Here is a 20,627-nt window from a genome sequence, read left to right as displayed (position 1 = left end):
CGAACTACAAAAATCTCTAAAACTGGAAACACTTATCTCCCTCACTAGCTTTAAGCACCAGCTGTCAGAGCAGCTCACAGATTACTGCACCTGTACATAGCCCATCTATAACTTAGCCCAACTACTTCTTCCCCTACTGTATTTATTTATTTATTTAGCTCCTTTGCACCCCATTATTTCTACTTTGCACTTTCTTCCACTGCATATCTACCATTCCAGTGTTTTACTTGCTATATTGTATTTACTTTGCCACCATGGCCTTTTTTTGCCTTTACCTCCCTTATCTCACCTCATTTGCTCACATTGTATATAGACTTATTTTTCTATTGTATTATTGACTGTATGTTTGTGTAATACCCTTGTTTGAACCAAGTATTGAGTTTATTTGTTATAATTAATTGGTATTATATTTAAAAGATGACTGAATTGCTCCTAAACTGTAATGTTGTTAATGCATTATGCTTTTTGAAGTAATATTTATTTAATGTATAAGTGAATAGTTTGTTTTACTTTGAAGTTTACGTTTTGACCAATAAGGTCGCTTGTTAAGTTGTGGCCAATGGGAGTTGACCTGGTTAACGGGAGGGAAAAAGACATTGATGAAAGGATGGACGTTTTACCTCAGGACGGTTGGTGAAGAAAAATTATAAAAGAAGACGACAGAACTACAACAAAACCCATAGCTACTAAGACATGAAGGGAAATACATGTTTTATTTAATAAAAGAGTTGTTATAATTTAGTTAAAACTTAGTAAAGACTGAAGCTACCGTCTCGTCGTGTAGGTATTAGCCAGCCTAGAGGTTAGCCTAGCATCGTGTGACACCGGGAGATAATTGCTTGGGAAGCTTAACGAGTTCGTGTTGCCATGGGGATATCGGTTACTAAGGAGTACTGTCTGCATGGGTAGCTGTGCTGCCTTGGACTTGGTGAGGAAACCTGCATGGAACTGCCATACTTCGCTGAGGGAATATCTACCAAGTAGTGAGTAAGCACAATGTGAGGTGATTATAAATAAATACATTGGTAATAGTGAGAGGTTAGCATGTTTTGTTGTATCCTCTGTTAGTGGTAATGGTGAGAGGTTAGCATGTTTTGTTGTAGCCTCTGTTATTGGTAATGGTGAGAGGTTAGCATGTTTTGTTGTAGTCTCTGTTATTGGTAATGGTGAGAGGTTAGCATGTTTTGTTGTAGCCTCTGTTGTTGGTAATGGTGAGAGGTTAGCATGTATTGTTGTATCCTCTGTTATTGGTAATGGTGAGAGGTTAGCATGTTTTGTTGTATCCTCTGTTATTGGTAATGGTGAGAGGTTAGCATGTTTTGTTGTAGCCTCTGTTATTGGTAATGGTGAGAGGTTAGCATGTTTTGTTGTAGCCTCTGTTATTGGTAATGGTGAGAGGTTAGCATGTTTTGTTGTAGCCTCTGTTATTGGTAATGGTGAGAGGTTAGCATGTTTTGTTGTAGTCTCTGTTATTGGTAATGGTGAGAGGTTAGCATGTTTTGTTGTAGCCTCTGTTATTGGTAATGGTGAGATGTTAGCATGTTTTGTTGTAGCCTCTGTTATTGGTAATGGTGAGAGGTTAGCATGTTTTGTTGTAGCCTCTGTTATTGGTAATGGTGAGAGGTTAGCATGTTTTGTTGTAGCCTCTGTTATTGGTAATGGTGAGAGGTTAGCATGTTTTGTTGTAGCCTCTGTTATTGGTAATGGTGAGAGGTTAGCATGTTTTGTTGTAGTCTCTGTTATTGGTAATGGTGAGAGGTTAGCATGTTTTGTTGTAGCCTCTGTTATTGGTAATGGTGAGAGGTTAGCATGTTTTGTTGTAGCCTCTGTTATTGGTAATGGTGAGGGGTTAGCATGTTTTGTTGTAGCCTCTGTTATTGGTAATGGTGAGAGGTTAGCATGTTTTGTTGTAGCCTCTGTTATTGGTAATGGTGAGAGGTTAGCATGTTTTGTTGTATCCTCTGTTATTGGTAATGGTGAGAGGTTAGCATGTTTTGTTGTAGCCTCTGTTATTGGTAATGGTGAGAGGTTAGCATGTTTTGTTGTATCCTCTGTTATTGGTAATGGTGAGAGGTTAGCATGTTTTGTTGTATCCTCTGTTATTGGTAATGGTGAGAGGTTAGCATGTTTTGTTGTAGCCTCTGTTATTGGTAATGGTGAGAGGTTAGCATGTTTTGTTGTATCCTCTGTTATTGGTAATGGTGAGAGGTTAGCATGTTTTGTTGTAGCCTCTGTTATTGGTAATGGTGAGAGGTTAGCATGTTTTGTTGTATCCTCTGTTATTGGTAATGGTGAGAGGTTAGCATGTTTTGTTGTATCCTCTGTTATTGGTAATGGAGAGAGGTTAGCATGTTTTGTTGTATCCTCTGTTATTGGTAATGGTGAGAGGTTAGCATGTTTTGTTGTAGCCTCTGTTATTGGTAATGGTGAGAGGTTAGCATGTTTTGTTGTAGTCTCTGTAACTTTCTCACTATTATTCATGATTCATTCATGATTTTTCTTAATCATGGCATCATCAGGATGCTTTTAGTAGTGTTTAGAAACATGTTATCTACTCACTTGTAAATAAAATGACTCCAGTCACCATCTGTAATGAACACGATGGGAGACAGAGAGCTGGTTTCAAGCGCAGGGCTCAGCAGGTGTTTATTGTAAAGGACCACAGGAGGAGGCAGGTAGCTGGGTCCAGGGGCAGGCAGAAGGTCATACACAGGGGGTCCAAAAAGGCAACAGTACAGGCAGGGAAACGGCAAAAGGCATCATTAGTGAGGCAGGCAAAAACTATCATTCACAGGAGGATTATATACTGTCACCTCATATGAAACATTTGATCTGAAATCCAAAATGTTGGAGTACAGAGCCACATTTAAAATGTTATCTTCACTGTCAAAATAGATATGGTGTGGACTGTATACTCAATACAATCTAAATCTGATACCTCACTGTCTGTCTTTTGACTGATACTGCTTTTAAACTGGTCTGGTCAGTCTACTCAAATATTTGTACTATACATGTTTCTATCTGCAGGCAAAACGTTGATAATTTGTAATTTAAAATATGATACATTAATTTCTGAATAGATATGGCAGGTTTCAGGACACTGATGCATCTGAATATGTTGAAGAAATATACTGCCACTATTTTCACCACCAGAGAATAGCAGTGTGGTTTTAATATGATTTGACTCTTTGCAGGCTGTCAGGCTGTCTAGTCACAGAGGAAGGCTGTGCTTCTCTGGTCTCAGCTCTGAGGTCAAACCCCTCACACCTGAGAGAGCTGGACCTGAGCTACAATCACCCAGGAGACTCAGGAGTCAGACTGCTCTCTGCTGGACTGGAGGATCCACACTGCAGACTGGGGAAACTCAAGTATGTACAGGGTTTATGTCAATGTTCATATCAGACATGTTGGACTTTTCAGGCTAGTTAAGACAAACATTCTGACCACCACTTGGACAAAGTTATATGCTGACTGTGTGTGTGTTTGTCCTGTGTGTGTGTGTGTGTGTGTGTGTGTGTGTGTTTGTCCTGTGTGTGTGTATGTCCTGTGTGTGTGTGTATGTCCTGTGTGTGTGTGTATGTCCTGTGTGTGTGTGTATGTCCTGTGTGTGTGTGTATGTCCTGTGTGTGTGTGTATGTCCTGTGTGTGTGTGTATGTCCTGTGTGTGTGTGTATGTCCTGTGTGTGTGTGTATGTCCTGTGTGTGTGTGTATGTCCTGTGTGTGTGTGTGTGTGTGTATGTCCTGTGTGTGTGTGTGTGTGTATGTCCTGTGTGTGTGTGTGTGTGTATGTCCTGTGTTTGTGTCTCTCCACTCTGTGTGAGTGTCCTGTGTGTGTGTGTGTCGTGTGTGTGTGTGTGTCCTGTGTGTGTGTGTGTGTCCTGTGTGTGTGTGTGTGTCCTGTGTGTGTGTGTGTCCTGTGTGTGTGTGTGTGTGTCCTGTGTGTGTGTGTGTCCTGTGTGTGTGTGTGTCCTGTGTGTGTGTCCTGTGTGTGTGTCCTGTGTGTGTGTGTGTGTGTGTGTGTGTGTGTGTGTGTGTGTGCGCGCGTGTCCTGTGTGCGTGTCCTGTGTGTGTGTCGTGTGTGTGTGTGTCCTGTGTGTGTGTGTGTGTGTCCTGTGTGTGTGTGTGTCCTGTGTGTGTGTGTGCATGTCCTGTGTGTCCTGTGTGTGTGTGTGCATGTCCTGTGTGTCCTGTGTGTGTGTGTCCTGTGTGTCCTGTGTGTGTGTGTGTGTGTGTGTGTGTCCTGTGTGTGTGTGTGTGTGTGTCCTGTGTGTGTGTCGTGTGTCCTGTGTGTGTGTCCTGTGTGTGTGTCCTGTGTGTGTGTGTGTGTGTGTGTCCTGTGTGTGTGTGTGTTTCCTGTGTGTGTGTGTGCGTGTCCTGTGTGTGTGTCCTGTGTGTGTGTGTGTGCGTGTCCTGTGTGTGTGTGCGTGTCCTGTGTGTGTGTGCGTGTCCTGTGTGTGTGTGTGTGTCCTGTGTGTGTCCTGTGTGTGTGTGCGTGTCCTGTGTGTGTGTGTGTGTCCTGTGTGTGTCCTGTGTGTGTGTGTGTGTCCTGTGTGTGTGTGTGTGTGTCCAGTGTTTGTGTCTCTCCACTCTGTGTGAGTGTCCTGTGTGTTGTGTGTGTGTGTGTGTTTTGTGTGTGTGTGTGTGTGTGTGTGTGTGTCCAGTGTTTGTGTCTCTCCACTCTGTGTGAGTGTGTGTGTCGTGGACAAAGTTATATGCTGACTGTGTGTGTGTGTGTGTGTGTGTGTGTTCACGTGTATCCCTCAATGACTGTCTGTTCTTCTGCTTACCGCTACAGTGTGGAACATGGTGGAGAGAACAGAATGAAACCTGGACTTAGAAAATGTGAGTGTTGACTGCTGTGAAGAATATGACTAAGAATAAGTCTTAATTCAAGTTAAGTCAAAGACCACCATCATTACTGACTTGGTCATATTAAATATCAGCTGTAATTCTACAGAAGCAGAAATCAGGGACACCAACGTTTACAAAGAGTTGATATGACAATGTGTGTGTGTGTGTGTGTGTGTGTGTGTGTGTGTGTGTGTGTGTGTGTGTGTGTGTGTGTGTGTGTGTGTGTGTGTGTGTGTGTGTGTGTGGTGTGTGTGTGTGTGTGTGTGTGTGTGTGGCATGTTCGTGTTATTGTGAATAAGTGTGTATTATATTACCATACAGTATAACATATGATCATTCAACAAGTCTCAAGTTACCTTAACTTCTCCTTTTGATACCTAGAAACATCTACATTAAATGAATTAGTGAAAAGTGAGTTAACATTCTAATGTGAATGATGATGATTTCTAATATTGTGTCTGGTTTCATCCATCAGATGTCTGTGATCTCACACTGGACCTAAACACAGTAAACAGACTCCTCTCTCTGTCTGAGGAGAACAGAAAGGTGACATGTAGGATAGAGGAGCAGCCGTATCCTGATCACCCAGAGAGATTTGAGGACTGTGAACAGGTGTTGTGTAGAGAGGGTCTGACTGGGCGCTGTTACTGGGAGGTAGAGTGGAGTGGGATAATGGGGGCTGGTATAGGAGTGACATATAAAGGAATCAGCAGGAGAGGAAGGGGTAAGGACTGTTGTCTTGGATACAATGACAAGTCCTGGAGTCTGTTCTGCTCTGACAACAGATACTCTGTCAGGCATAATAATCATCTCACTACCATAGACGTCCCCTCCTCCAGCCCCCACAGAGTAGGAGTGTATCTGGACTGGTCAGCCGGCACTCTGTCCTTCTATAGAGCCTCCTCTGACACACTGACCCACCTGATCACATTCACCTCCACATTCACTGAGCCCCTCTATCCAGGATTTAGAGTTCATTATGTTGGCGACTCAGTGTCCCTGAAATAATAACTGGACACACACACACACACACACACACACACACACACACACACACACACACACACACACACACACACACACACACACTGGACACACACACACACACTGGACACACACTGGACACACACACACTGGACACTCACATAAATACACACTGGACACACACACTCAACACACACACACTGGACACTCACATAAATACACACTGGACACACACACTCAACACACACACACTGGACACACACACACACATACACACTGGACACACATACACACTGGACACACACACACACATACACACTGGACACACACACACACACACACACACACACACACACACACACTCACTGGACACACATACACACACACACTCACTGGACACACATACACACACACACTCACTGGACACACACACACACACACACTGCCCACTTAAACTGGACAAACACAAACACTGGAATGACATACACACACTCAAACGGACATACAAACGCACTGGAAACACACTGGACACACACACACACTGGACACACACAAACACACTGGACACACACACACACACACACACACTGGACCCACTGGATAAACACACACACACTGGATAAACACACACACACTGGACACACACACTCACTGGACACACACACACTCACTGGACACACACACACACACTGGACACACACGCTTGACACACACACTGGATACACACACACAAACACACTGGATACACACACACACACACACACACACACACTGGATACACACACACACACACACTGGATACACACACACACACACACACTGGATACACACACACACAAACACACTGGATACACACACACACAAACACACTGGATACACACACACACAAACACACTGGATACACACACACACAAACACTGGATACACACACACAAACACACTGAACACACACACACACACACACACTGGATACACACACACAAACACACTGGATACACACACACACACACACACACACACACAAACACACTGGATACACACACACAAACACACTGAACACACACACACTGACACACATAAACACTGAAACACACACAATTGACAAACACACACTGGACACTCACACGTCTTAAATCAGTTTCTGGACCACAGGTTCTAGAACAGCTTCTATCCCAGTTCTATCTGCCTGTTAAATCAGGTTCTGGACCACAGGTTCTAGAACAGCTTCTATCCCAGTTCTATCTGCCTGTTAAATCAGTTTCTGGACCACAGGTTCTAGAACAGCTTCTATCCCAGTTCTATCTGCCTGTTAAATCAGTTTCTGGACCACAGGTTCTAGAACAGCTTCTATCCCAGTTCTATCTGCCTGTTAAATCAGTTTCTGGACCACAGGTTCTAGAACAGCTTCTATCCCAGTTCTATCTGCCTGTTAAATCAGTTTCTGGACCACAGGTTCTAGAACAGCTTCTATCCCAGTTCTATCTGCCTGTTAAATCAGTTTCTGGACCACAGGTTCTAGAACAGCTTCTATCCCAGTTCTATCTGCCTGTTAAATCAGTTTCTGGACCACAGGTTCTAGAACAGCTTCTATCCCAGTTCTATCTGCCTGTTAAATCAGTTTCTGGACCACAGGTTCTAGAACAGCTTCTATCCCAGTTCTATCTGCCTGTTAAATCAGTTTCTGGACCACAGGTTCTAGAACAGCTTCTATCCCAGTTCTATCTGCCTGTTAAATCAGTTTCTGGACCACAGGTTCTAGAACAGCTTCTATCCCAGTTCTATCTGCCTGTTAAATCAGTTTCTGGACCACAGGTTCTAGAACAGCTTCTATCCCAGTTCTATCTGCCTGTTAAATCAGTTTCTGGACCACAGGTTCTAGAACAGCTTCTATCCCAGTTCTATCTGCCTGTTAAATCATCAACCTAAACTGTTGTCATCAGACTATTACAACATGACTGAACCTTTTGGGTTCCTTTTCTGATCTTTTACCACTTTGCATTTTTTATGATATATTTTACTGTTTGTGTTTGTACCACTGGAGGTTGGTGGGACCTTATTTAGGGAGGACAGGCTTGTAATGGCTGGAGTGGAATAAGTGGAATGGTATCAAACACGTGGTTTCCATGTGTTCCATTTCATTCACTCTGTTCCAGACATTATTATGAGCCGTCCTGCCCTCAGCAGCCTCCTCTGGTATGTACTGTCCTGTATGTGAGAGAGATCCAACAAGGAATTACAGTGTATGTATTACTTTTAATACCTGCAAATGGCAAATAAACTACTGGAACTCCTTATGAATGTCTGCAGCCAACAAGAGGTGAAAATACTACCGGAATATTCTGCAAAATGTTGATGAAGACGTCACTCAATCCACCCAAAACAACATGCAGTCTTTCCACAAGACTCCCATGAAGTTATAGTGTGACGTTATGAGTCGACGTTAAAGTAACATTCTCACAACATACTGCACTTGTTTTATCCTGTTTTAGATGTATCCTCTGTTTAAACATTTAAACTCTTACAATAACACCGTTAAAATACCAATGTGATCATTTCTTGTCTTTTATGTTGGAAAAACCAATTGTACAATTATATGTGGACATACGCTTCATAGTTGTACAAGTATACATGGTTATATTGTACTTTTCATAATAAAACATACTTGAAACAAGAAAAAGCATGTTAATTGTGAAAACAATTTCGTTATTGATTTTTACATTGCTTCTCCCTGTCTCATGTTGACGTTTGGCATGAATCTTGACCTGGAGGCAGAACTGTGAGATTTTTCTTCTAGATATGTCAGCTGCAAAGTCAGAAATGGCTGTTGAAAATAATGTTGTTTTATGGTCTTAATTTAAGGGAAGGATTAGCAGTGTGGTTAGGGTTGAGGTTAGGATTAAAATCTGATTGTATTACTTTGTGCCTGTGCCAGCTAGGGAATACTTTGCTGAACTGCCTCCAGGGCAAGATTCATGACAATAAATGCTAACCTGCCTCCAGGGCAAGATTCATGACAATAAATGCCAACCTGCCTCCAGGGCAAGATTCATGACAATAAATGCTAACCTGCCTCCAGGGCAAGATTCATGACAATAAATGCCAACCTGCCTCCAGGGCAAGATTCATAACAATAAATGCCAACCTGCCTTCCAGTCGTCCCCTCCTTATCTTTACAAGACTGCAAAACATGCAAGCTAGTGATGTGGGGGTTCTCTCATAACCCTCAGTCCCCAGGTGGGTAGATGGCAGGTTGAATAAAGAGAAGCTAGTGATGTGGGGGTTCTCTCATAACCCTCAGTCCCCAGGTGGGTAGATGGCAGGTTGAATAAATAGAAGCTTGTAATGTGGGGGTTCTCTCATAACCCTCAATCCCCAGGTGGGTAGATGGCAGGTTGAATAAATAGAAAACAATAGGCTACATAAAACAATCCATAAATGTATCATTATTATGTAATTAACACAAAACATTAAGGACACCTTTCTTTCCATGACAAACTGACCAGGCGTACCTCAATATTAGGAAGGTATCCTTAATATTTTGTCCAATCAGTGGCTCTGACCCTTTACGTAACAGTCAATCCTCTTTTCCAGGAAACCTTCTTTAAATTTCCCCAAATGCTTCCACACTGCTGCTCTCTCACAGCTGCTCCAGGGCCTCTTGGGTTGAGGAGTCATTCTCTTCTAACCTGATCACAGCTGCTCCAGGGCCTCTTGGGTTGAGGAGTCATTCTCTTCTAACCTGATCACAGCTGCTCCAGGGCCTCTTGGGTTGAGGAGTCATTCTCTTCTAACCTGATCACAGCTGCTCCAGGGCCTCTTGGGTTGAGGAGTCATTCTCTTCTAACCTGATCACAAACAAAGACAAGATTCAAACAAATAAACATGATGGTCCAACATAATGGGGGGGGGGGTATAGGGAAGGTAGGGGAGAGGAGGGGGGTATAGGGAAGGTAGGGGAGAGGAGGGGGTTATAGGGAAGGTAGGGGAGAGGAGGGGGGTATAGGGAAGGTAAAGGAGAGGAGGGGGGGTATAGGGAAGGTAGGGGAGGGGGGTATAGGGAAGGTAGGGGAGAGGAGGGGGGTATAGGGAAGGTAGGGGAGAGGAGGGGGTATAGGGAAGGTAGTGGAGAGGAGGGGGTATAGGGAAGGTAGGGGAGAGGAGGGGGTATAGGGAAGGTAGGGGAGAGGAGGGGGGATAGGGAAGGTAGGGGATAGGACATGAAAAATAAAAGACTTCATGTCAGGTAAGCAGCCTCCAAGTCTACCCTCACCAACTGATCATTAATTATGATCTAGGATCAGGTCCCCCTCTCCATGTAATCTGATTCATTATAATCTAGGATCAGGTCCCCCTCTCCATGTAATCTGATTCATTATGATCTAGGATCAGGTCCCCCCCTCTCCATGTAATCTGATTCATTATAATCTAGGATCAGGTCCCCCTCTCCATGTAATCTGATTCATTATGATCTAGGATCAGGTCCCCCTCTCCATGTAATCTGATTCATTATAATCTAGGATCAGGTCCCCCCTCTCCATGTAATCTGATTCATTATCATCTAGGATCAGGTCCCCCTTCTCCATGTAATCTGATTCATTATGATATAGCATCTTTTTATTTTTATTATTTCACCTTTATTTAACCAGGTAGGCCAGTTGAGAACAAGTTCTCATTTACAACTGCGACCTGGCCAAGAATAAAGCAAAGCAGTGCGACAGAAACAACACCACAGAGTTACATGGAATAAACAAGCGTACAGTCAACACAAAAGAAAAAAGAAAGTCTATATACAGTGTGTGCAAATGGCGTGAGGAGGTATGGCAATAAATAGGCCGTAGTAGCAAAGTAATCACAATTTAGCAGATTAACACTGGAGTGAAAGATGAGCAGATGATGATGAGCAGATGATGGTGTGTAAGTAGTGATACTGGTGTGCAAAAAAGCAGCAAAGTAAATAAAAACAATATGGGGATAAGGTAGGTAGATTGGGTGGGCTATTTACACATGGCCTATGTACAGCTGCAGCGATTGGTTAGCTGCTCAGATCGCTGATGTTTAAAGTTAGTGAGGGAAATATAAGTCTCCGGCTTCAGCGATTTTTGCAATTCGTTCCAGTCATTGGCAGCAGAGAACTGGAAGGAAAGGCGGCCAAAGGAGGTGTTGGCTTTGGGGATGACCAGTGAGATGTACCTGCTGGAGCTCATGCTACGGGTGGGTGTTGTTATCGTGACCAGTGAGCTGAGATAAGGCGGAGCTTTACCTAGTAAAGACTTATAGATGACCTGGAGCCAGTGGGTCTGGCGACGAATATGTAGCGAGGGCCAGCCGACTAAAATGACCTGGGTTGCAATCATGAAAAAAAAATACCCGGCCTTCATGGTTTGACATTGAGAACATTGGGAGAGATGAGAGCTGACGTTTTAGTAAATGTGCAGATTACGTATCTCAGTCACAGACAAGAAGCTCAATTAAGACATTATCTTCACCGATGGGACTGGGGACAACAGGACCACAGGCCAAATAATACAGCTGAACACTTCCACACTACCACAGTGAGTAGAATCAGGCTAATGAACACAGAAAACTTGCAGAATTATTAATGATGAATTGTATTAGACGTTATTAGACATTTCTGTTGTTGAGGAGGATGGGAGACCCACAGAGACGTCAAAATGTGTTTCTAAAATCGTCAAAGAGTAATTATTTTAACCTAAAGCATTTAATAAAGACACTTATAGTACAATATTATGGGGAATAGGAATGAGAGGGCTACTTACACCAGTTTTGGGAAGGGATCACAGCAGTGATTGAATGAGGGTATGAGGCATGAGTTGAGGTGTTCAGAGGCTTGACCAGTGCAGGACAGGATTTGACTGGGAAGACAATAACACAACACACTACACAGTGAGACAAAAGAGCTAAGAATGAGTTAGTCCAAGCAAGGAGTAAAATCATAGATGTGTAATAATGTCTTTGTGATTGACTCTACATAAAGTAATGAGAGAAAATTGACAGGGGTTCCCTCACAGTGCTTGGAGAGGAAACATTCAATGTGCCAGTGGATGAGTGGGCCACATGAGACGTGGCTTCCAGTTCATGTGAGGAGGTAGTTGACAATGGTAGTGGAGTGGTCATCGCTTGTTAACTTGTTATGGATGGTGGGCAGTATTTTCACGGCCGGATAAAAAAAAGTACCCGATTTAATCTGATTATTACTCCTGCCCAGAAACTAGAATATGCATATAATTATTAGCTTTGGATAGAAAACACTCCAAAGTTTCTAAAACTGTTTGAATGGTGTCTGTGAGTATAACAGAACTCATTTGGCAGGCCAAAACCTGAGAAGATTCCTTACAGGAAGTGCCCTCTCTGACCATTTCTTGGCCTTCTACACTCTCTTTATTGAAAACGGAGGATCTCTGCTGTAACGTGACACTTCCTACAGCTCCCATAGGCTCTCAGAAGGTGGCGGAACGGTGAATGATGACTTTGCAGGCCATGGCTGAAAAACAGTAGCGCATTTGGATAGTGGTCGATCTGAGAACAATGAGACTGGGGGCGCGTGCAGAGAAGACCCCATGTTTTTATTTTCAGTCTTTGAACGAAAACAACGACTCCCAGTTGGAATATTATCGCTTTTTTACGAGAAAAATCGCATAAAAATTTATTTTAAACAGCGTTTGACATGCTTCGAAGTACGGTAATGGAATATTTTTAAAATTTTTGTCACGAAAAGCACCGGGCACGTCACCCTTCGTAACTCTTCGGATAGTGTCTTGAACGCACGAACAAAATGCCGCTATTTGGATATAACTATGGATTATTTGGAACCAAACCAACATTTGTTATTGAAGTAGAAGTCCTGGGAGTGCATTCTGATGAAGAACAGCAATGGTAATCCAATTTTTCTTATAGTAAATCTGAGTTTGGTGAGGGCCAAACTTGGTGGGTGTCTAAATAGCTAGCCCGTGATGGCGAGCTATCTACTCAGAATATTGCAAAATGTGCTTTCACCGAAAAGCTATTTTAAAATCGGACATAGCGAGTGCATAGAGGAGTTCTGTATCTATAATTCTTAAAATAATTGTTATGCTTTTTGTGAACGTTTATCGTGAGTAATTTAGTAAATTGTTAGCAAATTCCTCCGGAAGTTTGCGGGGGGTATGCTAGTTCTGAACGTCACATGCTAATGTAAAAAGCAGTTTTTTTTATATAAATATGAACTTGATTGAACAAAACATGCATGTATTGTATAACATAATGTCCTAGGTGTGTCATCTGATGAAGATCATCAAAGGTTAGTGCTGCATTTAGCTGTCTTCTGGGTTTTTGTGACATTATATGCTAGCTTGAAAAATGGGTGTCTGATTATTTCTGGCTTGGTACTCTGCTGACATAATCTAATTTTTTGCTTTCGCTGTAAAGCCTTTTTGAAATCGGATAGTGTGGTTAGATAAAGGAGAGTCTTGTCTTTAAAATTCTGTGAAATAGTCATATGTTTGAAAAATTGAAGTTTTTGTATTTTTGAGGAATTTGTAATTCGCGCCACGCCTATCATTGGATATTGGAGCAGGTGTTCCGCTAGCGGAACGTCTAGATGTAAGAGGTTAATCAGGCCTCACGTCTAAGTGGACCCCAGGTTAAGTTCTCACTTCTACAATTCAGTTTTCATCTATACCTGCCTATAACTTACCTATGCTGCTCTCCACTCAGTAACTGTTATCTAACAATTCTGTATCACTTCTATCTTCTCTCAATCCTGACTTATTATGGGATTCTTACCTTCTGCTCTCTATCTTGCTCTCCTCCTGGCCCACCCTTTTGACACAAGGCTCTCATGTATTTTAGAAAAATCCACATGTCTTATAATAGTAATCCCTGAGATGATTCCATAGCTACTTAAATGTATCTCCATACTCTTCATGATCACCACAGATGTCATATATTCCTGTCCTGTTGGCTTAGAATATATCCTATATACTTAACCTAAGTCTACCGTTTTTCAGCCAGAGACTGCAAAGTCATCATTCAACCTTCTGAGAGCCTATGGGAGCCTTAGGAAGTGTCACGTTACAGCAGAGATCCTTTGTTTTCAATAAAGAGAGTGTAGAAGGCCAAGAAATGGTCAGAGAGGGCACTTCCTGTACAGAATCTTCTCAGGTTTTTGCCTGCCATATGAGTTCTGTAATACTCACAGACACCATTCAAACAGTTTTAGAAACTTTAGGGTGTTTTCTATCCAAATCAAACAATTATATACATATTCTAGTTTCTGTGCAGTAGGAATAACCAGATTAAATCGGGTACGTTTTTTATCCGGATGTGAAAATACTGCCCCCTACCCTAGAGAGGTTAAGCAAGGCACTTAACCGTAATTTCTCCTGTAAGTCACTCTGAATAAGAGCGTCTGCTAAATGACTAAAATCATTAAAAAATATATATAAACATCCAATCCTGTCATACACTGAGTGGACAAAACTTTCCATGACATACACCGAGTGGACAAATCTTTCCATGACAGACTTACCAGGTTAAAGCTTTGATCCTTTATTGATGTCACTTGTTACATCCACTTCAATCATTGTAGATGAAAGAGAAGAGATGGGTTAACCTGTTAGGGCTAGGGGGCAGCATTTGCACGTCTGGATAAAAATTTTTTACCCGATTTAATCTGGTTACTAATCCTACCCAGTAACTAGAATATGCATATACTTATTATATATGGATAGAAAACACTCTAAAGTTTCTAAAACTGTTTGAATGGTGTCTGTGAGTATAACAGTACTCATTTGGCAGGCAAAACCCTGAGACATTTTCTGACAGGAAGTGGATACCTGATGTGTTGTATTGACTTTAAACCTATCCCATTGAAAAACACAGGGGCTGAGGAATATTTTGGCACTTCCTATTGCTTCCACTAGATGTCACCAGCCTTTACAAAGTGTTTTGAGTCTTCTGGAGGGAGATCTGACCGAACAAGAGCCATGGAACGATGATGTCCCATTAGACACCTGGCGCGCGAGTTCATGTTGGGTACCCTCGTTCCAATACGTTATAAAAGAGTATGCATTCGTCCACCTTGAATATTATTCATGTTCTGGTTAAAAAAGGCCCTAATGATTTATGCTATACAACGTTTGACATGTTTGAACGAACGGAAATATATTTTTTCCCCTCGTTCATGACGAGAAGTCCGGCTGGCTTAGATCATGTGCTAACAAGACGGAGATTTTTGGACATAAATGATGAGTTTTTTTGAACAAAACTACATTCGTTATGGACCTGTGATACCTGGAAGTGACATCTGATGAAGAGAATCAAAGGTAATGGATTATTTACATAGTATTTTCGATTTTAGATCTCCCCAACATGACGTCTAGTCTGTATCGCAACGCGTATTTTTCTGGGCGCAGTGCTCAGATTATTGCAAAGTGTGATTTCCCAGTAAGGTTATTTTTAAATCTGGCAAGTTGATTGCGTTCAAGAGATGTAAATCTATAATTCTTTAAATGACAATATAATATTTTACCAATGTTTTCTAATTTTAATTATTTAATTTGTGACGCTGACTTGACTGCCGGTTATTGGAGGGAAACGATTTCCTCAACATCAATGCCATAGTAAAACGCTGTTTTTGGATATAAATATGAACTTGATAGAACTAAAAATGCATGCATTGTCTAACATAATGTCCTAGGAGTGTCATCTGATGGAGATTGTAAAAGGTTAGTGCATCATTTTAGCTGGTTTTATGGTTTTGGTGACCCTGTCTTTGACTTGACAAAACATTACACACAACTCTTGTAAATGTACTGTCCTAACATACTCTAAATTTATGCTTTCGCCGTAAAACCTTTTTGAAATCGTAAAACGTGGTTAGATTAAGGAGATGTTTATCTTTCAAATGGTGTAAAATAGTTGTATTTTTGAAAAATTTGAATTTTGACATTTATTTGGATTCAAATTTGCCGCTCTTGAAATGCACCTGCTGTTGATGGAGTGCACCACGGGTGGCACGCTAGCGTCCCACCTAGCCCATAGAGGTTAAAGAAGAATTTTTTTCAAAGCCTTGAGACAATTGAGAAAATGGATTGTGTGTGTGTGCCATTCAGAGGGTGAATGGGCAACACAAAAGATTGGTTTGAGTGTCAAGAACTGCAACGCTGCTGGGTTTTTCACTCTCAACATTTTCCCCGTGTGTATCAAGACTGGTCCAACACCCAAAGGACATCCAGCCAACTGGACACATCTGTGGGGAAGCAGTAGGGTCAACATGGCCCCAGCATCCCCATGGAACACCTTATCCATGCCCCGACGAATTGAAGCCGTTCTGAGGGCAAAAAGGGGTGCAACTCAATATTAGGAAGGTGTTCTTAATGTTTTGTACTCCCAGTTTACATCATCAATATTTGTTTTATTCCAACTGTTTGGTTATTATAACAGCGTCACTGAATGTACAAAACATTAAGAACGCCTTCTCTTTCCATGACATTAGACAGACCAGGTGAATCCAGGTGAAAGCTTCGATCCCTTATTGATGTCACTTGTTAATAAATCCACTTCAATCAGTGTAGATGAAGAAGGGGAGGAGACAGGTAAAACAAAATGCTTGAGACAATTGAGACATGGATTGTGTGTGTGTGTGTCATTCAGAGTGTGAATGGGCAAGATCGAAATACACTACAAAAGTATGTGGACACGTGCTCATCAAACATCTCATTCCAAAATCTTGGGCATTGACATGGAGTTGGTCCCCCACTTTGCTGCTAGATGTTGGTACATTCCTGCAGGGGGACTTGCTTCCATTCAGCCACAAGAGCATTAGTGAGGTCGGGTCACTGATGTTGGGGCGATTAGGTCCTGGCTCGCAGTCGGCGTTCCGATTCATCCCGAAGGTGTTCGATGGGGTTGAGGTGGGTTGAGGTTTGCAGGCCAGTCAAGTTCTTCCACATTGATCTCTGCCGTTGTTGCTCCTAGACGTTTCCACTTCACAATAACAGCACTTACAGTTGATCGGTGGGGGGGGGGGGGGGGGGGGGTACCTCTAGCAGGGCAGAAATTTCACGAAATGACTTGTTGGAAAGGTGGCATCCTATGACGGTGCCACGTTGAAAATCACTGAGCTCTTCAGTAAGGCCTTTCTACTGCCAATGTTTGTCTATGGAGATTGCATGGCTGCGTGCTCAATTTTATAGACCTGTCAGCAACAGGTGTCTGAAATTGCTGAATCCACAAATTTGAAGGGGTGTTCACATACTTTTGTATATATAGTGTATTTAAGTTCCTTTGAACGGGGGTATGGTTATAGGTGCCAGGAGCACTGGTTTGTGTCAAGAACTGCAACGCTGCTGGGTTTTTTCACACTCAATAGTGTCCTGTGTGTATCAAGAATGGTCCACCACCCAAAGGACATCCAGTCAACTGGACACAACTGTGGGGAAGCTGGACACAACTGTGGGGAAGCTTTCGACACCTTGTAGTGTCCATGACCCAACAAATTGAGACTGTTCTGAGTGCAAAAGGGGGGGGCGGGGGTAACTCAATATTAGGAGGGTATTGTTCATTTTTTGTACACTCAGTAGAAACAGAATTAGTATAATACAGTCAGGAAGACAAGATTAAAAGGTAGTAATAATACTTTTATTCAGTTCTAACTGCAAATTCTAATAGACAGTGGTCTGATGTTCGAGGCTCACAAACAAAGTGAGAGAGGACCCACTCAAGGCTGACTTCACTATCAATCTGAAGCATGACGTAAGCTTCATATCCAAACGCCTTATAGCTATGAGTTTGATGCTTCTAATGGAATTGTGTATAAAGAGTCATTTAAATTATTTGTTTTTAACGTTTTGAAATATCTGCTACTGTCATGACGGTATGGAGAAAAGCAGATGTTTTTATTTCATTTGTGTCTCTGACACTGCACTTTCTTCAACTTGTACTTCTCTGCTGTCCCCTGTCCTTTCCTGCTCTTGTTGACCAGTGAGCCTACAGTATACGCTAACCTCGCCTTAAGCGTAGTAGGTGCAAATAAAGTGAAGTATAATTTTAATATAACCTGGTGTCACAAATGAATTTCCTCCGACAATTGCCCAATAGAAGCAGCTTCCTCCTCATATCTCCCTCCTCCTAAAGCCCTACTGGCTGTCACGTTGTTGTGTGAGGGACTCTCCGTCCCTGTGACTCCGCCTTTTCATTCTTTTCTGCCTTTTAATCTCAGAGCATCTTCAGTCCTTCATTCAGGGGAGAAATAGAATAACACTCTCTCTCTCTCTCTCTCCCTCTCTCTCCCTCTCTCTCTCTCTCTCTCTCCCCCTCTCTCTCTCTCTCTCTCTGTGGACACATTCCCTGTCACATTTCTTAGCCTCATGGATTTAGCCTCAGATATGAAAGACAGGGAATGGTAACACTTTACAATAAGGGTACATTAGTTAATGCATTAGTTAACCTGAATAAAAAAATCATTCATTTAATATCTACTAAGTATTTATTCATTGTATGCATGTTTACTAAGCCATAAAAAAAATGCATTAATACATTATTTTAAAAAGCTGATAATTCATGTTAGTTAATAGTTATATAACTTTAATTTCCTGCATCTAAACCATTCAGAAACAAATGGTCTGTTAGGAAGAGAGTTACTCATTCATAATTAACAGTATGATAAGGTTTTATCATGTATTATTTTTAGTGATGCAGGTTCATGTCATTGAGAGATTGTCTTTATTCTAGTTTAAAAATAACTTACCATTGACTAACTGATGCCATGACAACTTGTTAAGCAATAGCAAATGAAGAAAACACTCTGAATAGTTTGTCATTTATCTTTAATTTGAAAAGCAGGATCATCAACATCACACAGTTTCATCACAAGTTTACCTAATGTTAGTTAACCTGAAAGGTTAGCCTACCTAAACAGTAGCTAGCTAACAGCAGATCATGACTTAGTATAAAAGTCTGCACTGAACTTCAAAGGCAGTTTTTTCAGTAGCTACATGTTTGCTGTTTGCTGTCTCTTGTAAATTCCTCTGTCATTATTTCTAACTGTTAGATATGGCTCGTTGGCTAATCATTAGATAGGTGGATAGCTTTTTTGTGAATACATGTTTTATTTGTCATGTTGGTGAGCTGCAGTGAGTGACAGATCTTGGTTTTGTATTGAAGTGTAGACTGTTGACCCCTGGAGGTGGGAGGTAGAGTAGCTGTGTCATTTCCTAGCCTACATTCTTCTGGAACAGAGCGATGCAAACTTCCACTCACAGGGCATGTCGTACCAGAGCTTCTCACTTGCAGCGTTCATCTGCAGACAGTCCTCTCCTTCTCCAGCGTTATTGGGCTCACCAGTGTTCCAGTTAGTGTAGTCAAATCTGGACCCATCTGACCACATCCATAAGCCCTCCTTGACTGCATCAAAACCTCCAACCCAGGTGTCAGGTATGCCATTGGTATCCTTTGTCAGTGCTTGCATGAACTGGTACTCTAAAAGGTTATGCACGGATGCTAGGTTTCCACCAAGTGCCAAACAGTTTTGCTCGGAATCTGCCCATGACTGCTGAATGCTGACAAACTTGAAACAGCGTGATCCATATGTGTGCCAGTCTGAAGGACATGAACTTTCCTTTGTCCCCTCCTGCACTGCTGCTACCTGAGCCTCAACAGGAGCAGTCTGTTCCTCCTCAGTCTTCAGTAAGGGTTCTAAACCAAGGAGCTGGGTCAGGTTTGTGTCGCCCAGTGCAATGGCAGCACTCAGAAGCAGAAGGATGGCCAACTTCTCCATGGTAATATTTTCCTGTCAGAGAAGGAATCACAGGTGGTAGTCTGTAGGTTCTGTTCAGCTTGAGAAAGAGGAACGCTTTTATACGTGTAGCTCATCAAGCCACAAGGACAAAGTACCAAAAAACATGTTTACTCTGAATCTAGATCCTATTGGGAAATGTAGCCTCATCCTTCTGCCAAATATAGAGTACATTACAGAAACCTTCTGACATCTTTAGTCAGGTGATGCACCTAGTTCCACTACTTACACACACAGCCCTATACCAGCCCACAAACTATAACCATGCATGTGGTGTGATCCTATTTGAAACCATTCAAAAGCCAAGAACACACAAACACAAATAAATAAATACTTGTGGCTCACCAAGCCACAAGGACAATGTACAAAAAACATGCTGACACTGATTCCAAAATTACCCCCCAAAAAAACATGTTGACACCGATTCCACATCCTAATGGGAAATGTTTCGTAATCCTTGTGGCAAATATACACTGAGTGTACAAAACATTAAGGTCACCTGCTCTTTCCATGACCTAGACTGACCAGGTGAATCCAGGTGAAAGCTGTGATCCCTTATTAATGTCACTTGTTAAATCCACTTCAATCAGTGTAGATTAATGTGAGGAGACAGGTTCAATGATTTTGGAGCCTTGAGACAACTGAGAGATGGATTGTGTGTGTTGCCATTCAGAGGGGGAGACAATAGATTTAAGGGCCTTGAGACAACTGAGAGATGGATTGTGTGTGTTGCCATTCAGAGGGGAGACAATAGATTTAAGGCCTTTGAACGGGGTATGATAGTAGGTGCCAGATGTACCTGTTCCTGTCAAGAACTTGTGGCCATGCACGCCTCCAACTCAATCATCAAGTTTGCAGACGACACTACAGTGGTAGGCTTGATTACCAACAATGACGAGACAGCCTACAGGGAGGAGGTGAGGGCCCTCGGAGTGTGGTGTCAGGAAAATAACCTTACACTCAATGTCAACAAAACAAAGGAGATGATCGTGGACT

The 20,627-nt window shown here is 42.1% G+C and overlaps 1 protein-coding gene and 1 pseudogene across 1 annotated transcript; one reads left to right on the top strand and one right to left on the bottom strand.

Annotated features, from left to right (window-relative positions):
• The first annotated feature begins 3,198 nt into the window (after nt 1–3,198).
• On the top strand, nt 3,199–8,516 carry LOC145876217 (stonustoxin subunit beta-like). The gene is made up of 3 exons (XM_082972011.1): nt 3,199–3,368; nt 4,797–4,843; nt 5,328–8,516. Exons 2-3 carry the CDS (start codon nt 4,822–4,824, stop codon nt 5,858–5,860), a joined length of 555 nt encoding a protein of 184 aa, XP_082828137.1. The 5' UTR covers nt 3,199–3,368; nt 4,797–4,821; the 3' UTR covers nt 5,861–8,516.
• A 10,132-nt stretch (nt 8,517–18,648) lies between these two features.
• Nucleotides 18,649–19,650, bottom strand: LOC123723934 (ladderlectin pseudogene; annotated as a pseudogene).
• Between the last annotated feature and the right edge of the window lie 977 nt (nt 19,651–20,627).

This window comes from Salmo salar, unplaced genomic scaffold (genome assembly GCF_965601325.2).
Source record: "Salmo salar unplaced genomic scaffold, fSalSal1 ptg000519l, whole genome shotgun sequence".
Classification (NCBI taxonomy): domain Eukaryota; kingdom Metazoa; phylum Chordata; class Actinopteri; order Salmoniformes; family Salmonidae; genus Salmo; species Salmo salar.
The sequence above is the reverse complement of the archived record's forward strand: the minus strand, read 5'-3'. Positions and strand labels throughout refer to the sequence as shown.

Excerpts from the sequence above, each read along its gene's own strand:
- LOC145876217 (XM_082972011.1), top strand. The coding sequence starts at position 4,822 with ATGAAACCTGGACTTAGAAAAT. Across the intron at positions 4,844-5,327 it reads GAAACCTGGACTTAGAAAAT|ATGTCTGTGATCTCACACTG; the intron begins GTGAGTGTTGAC and ends TTCATCCATCAG.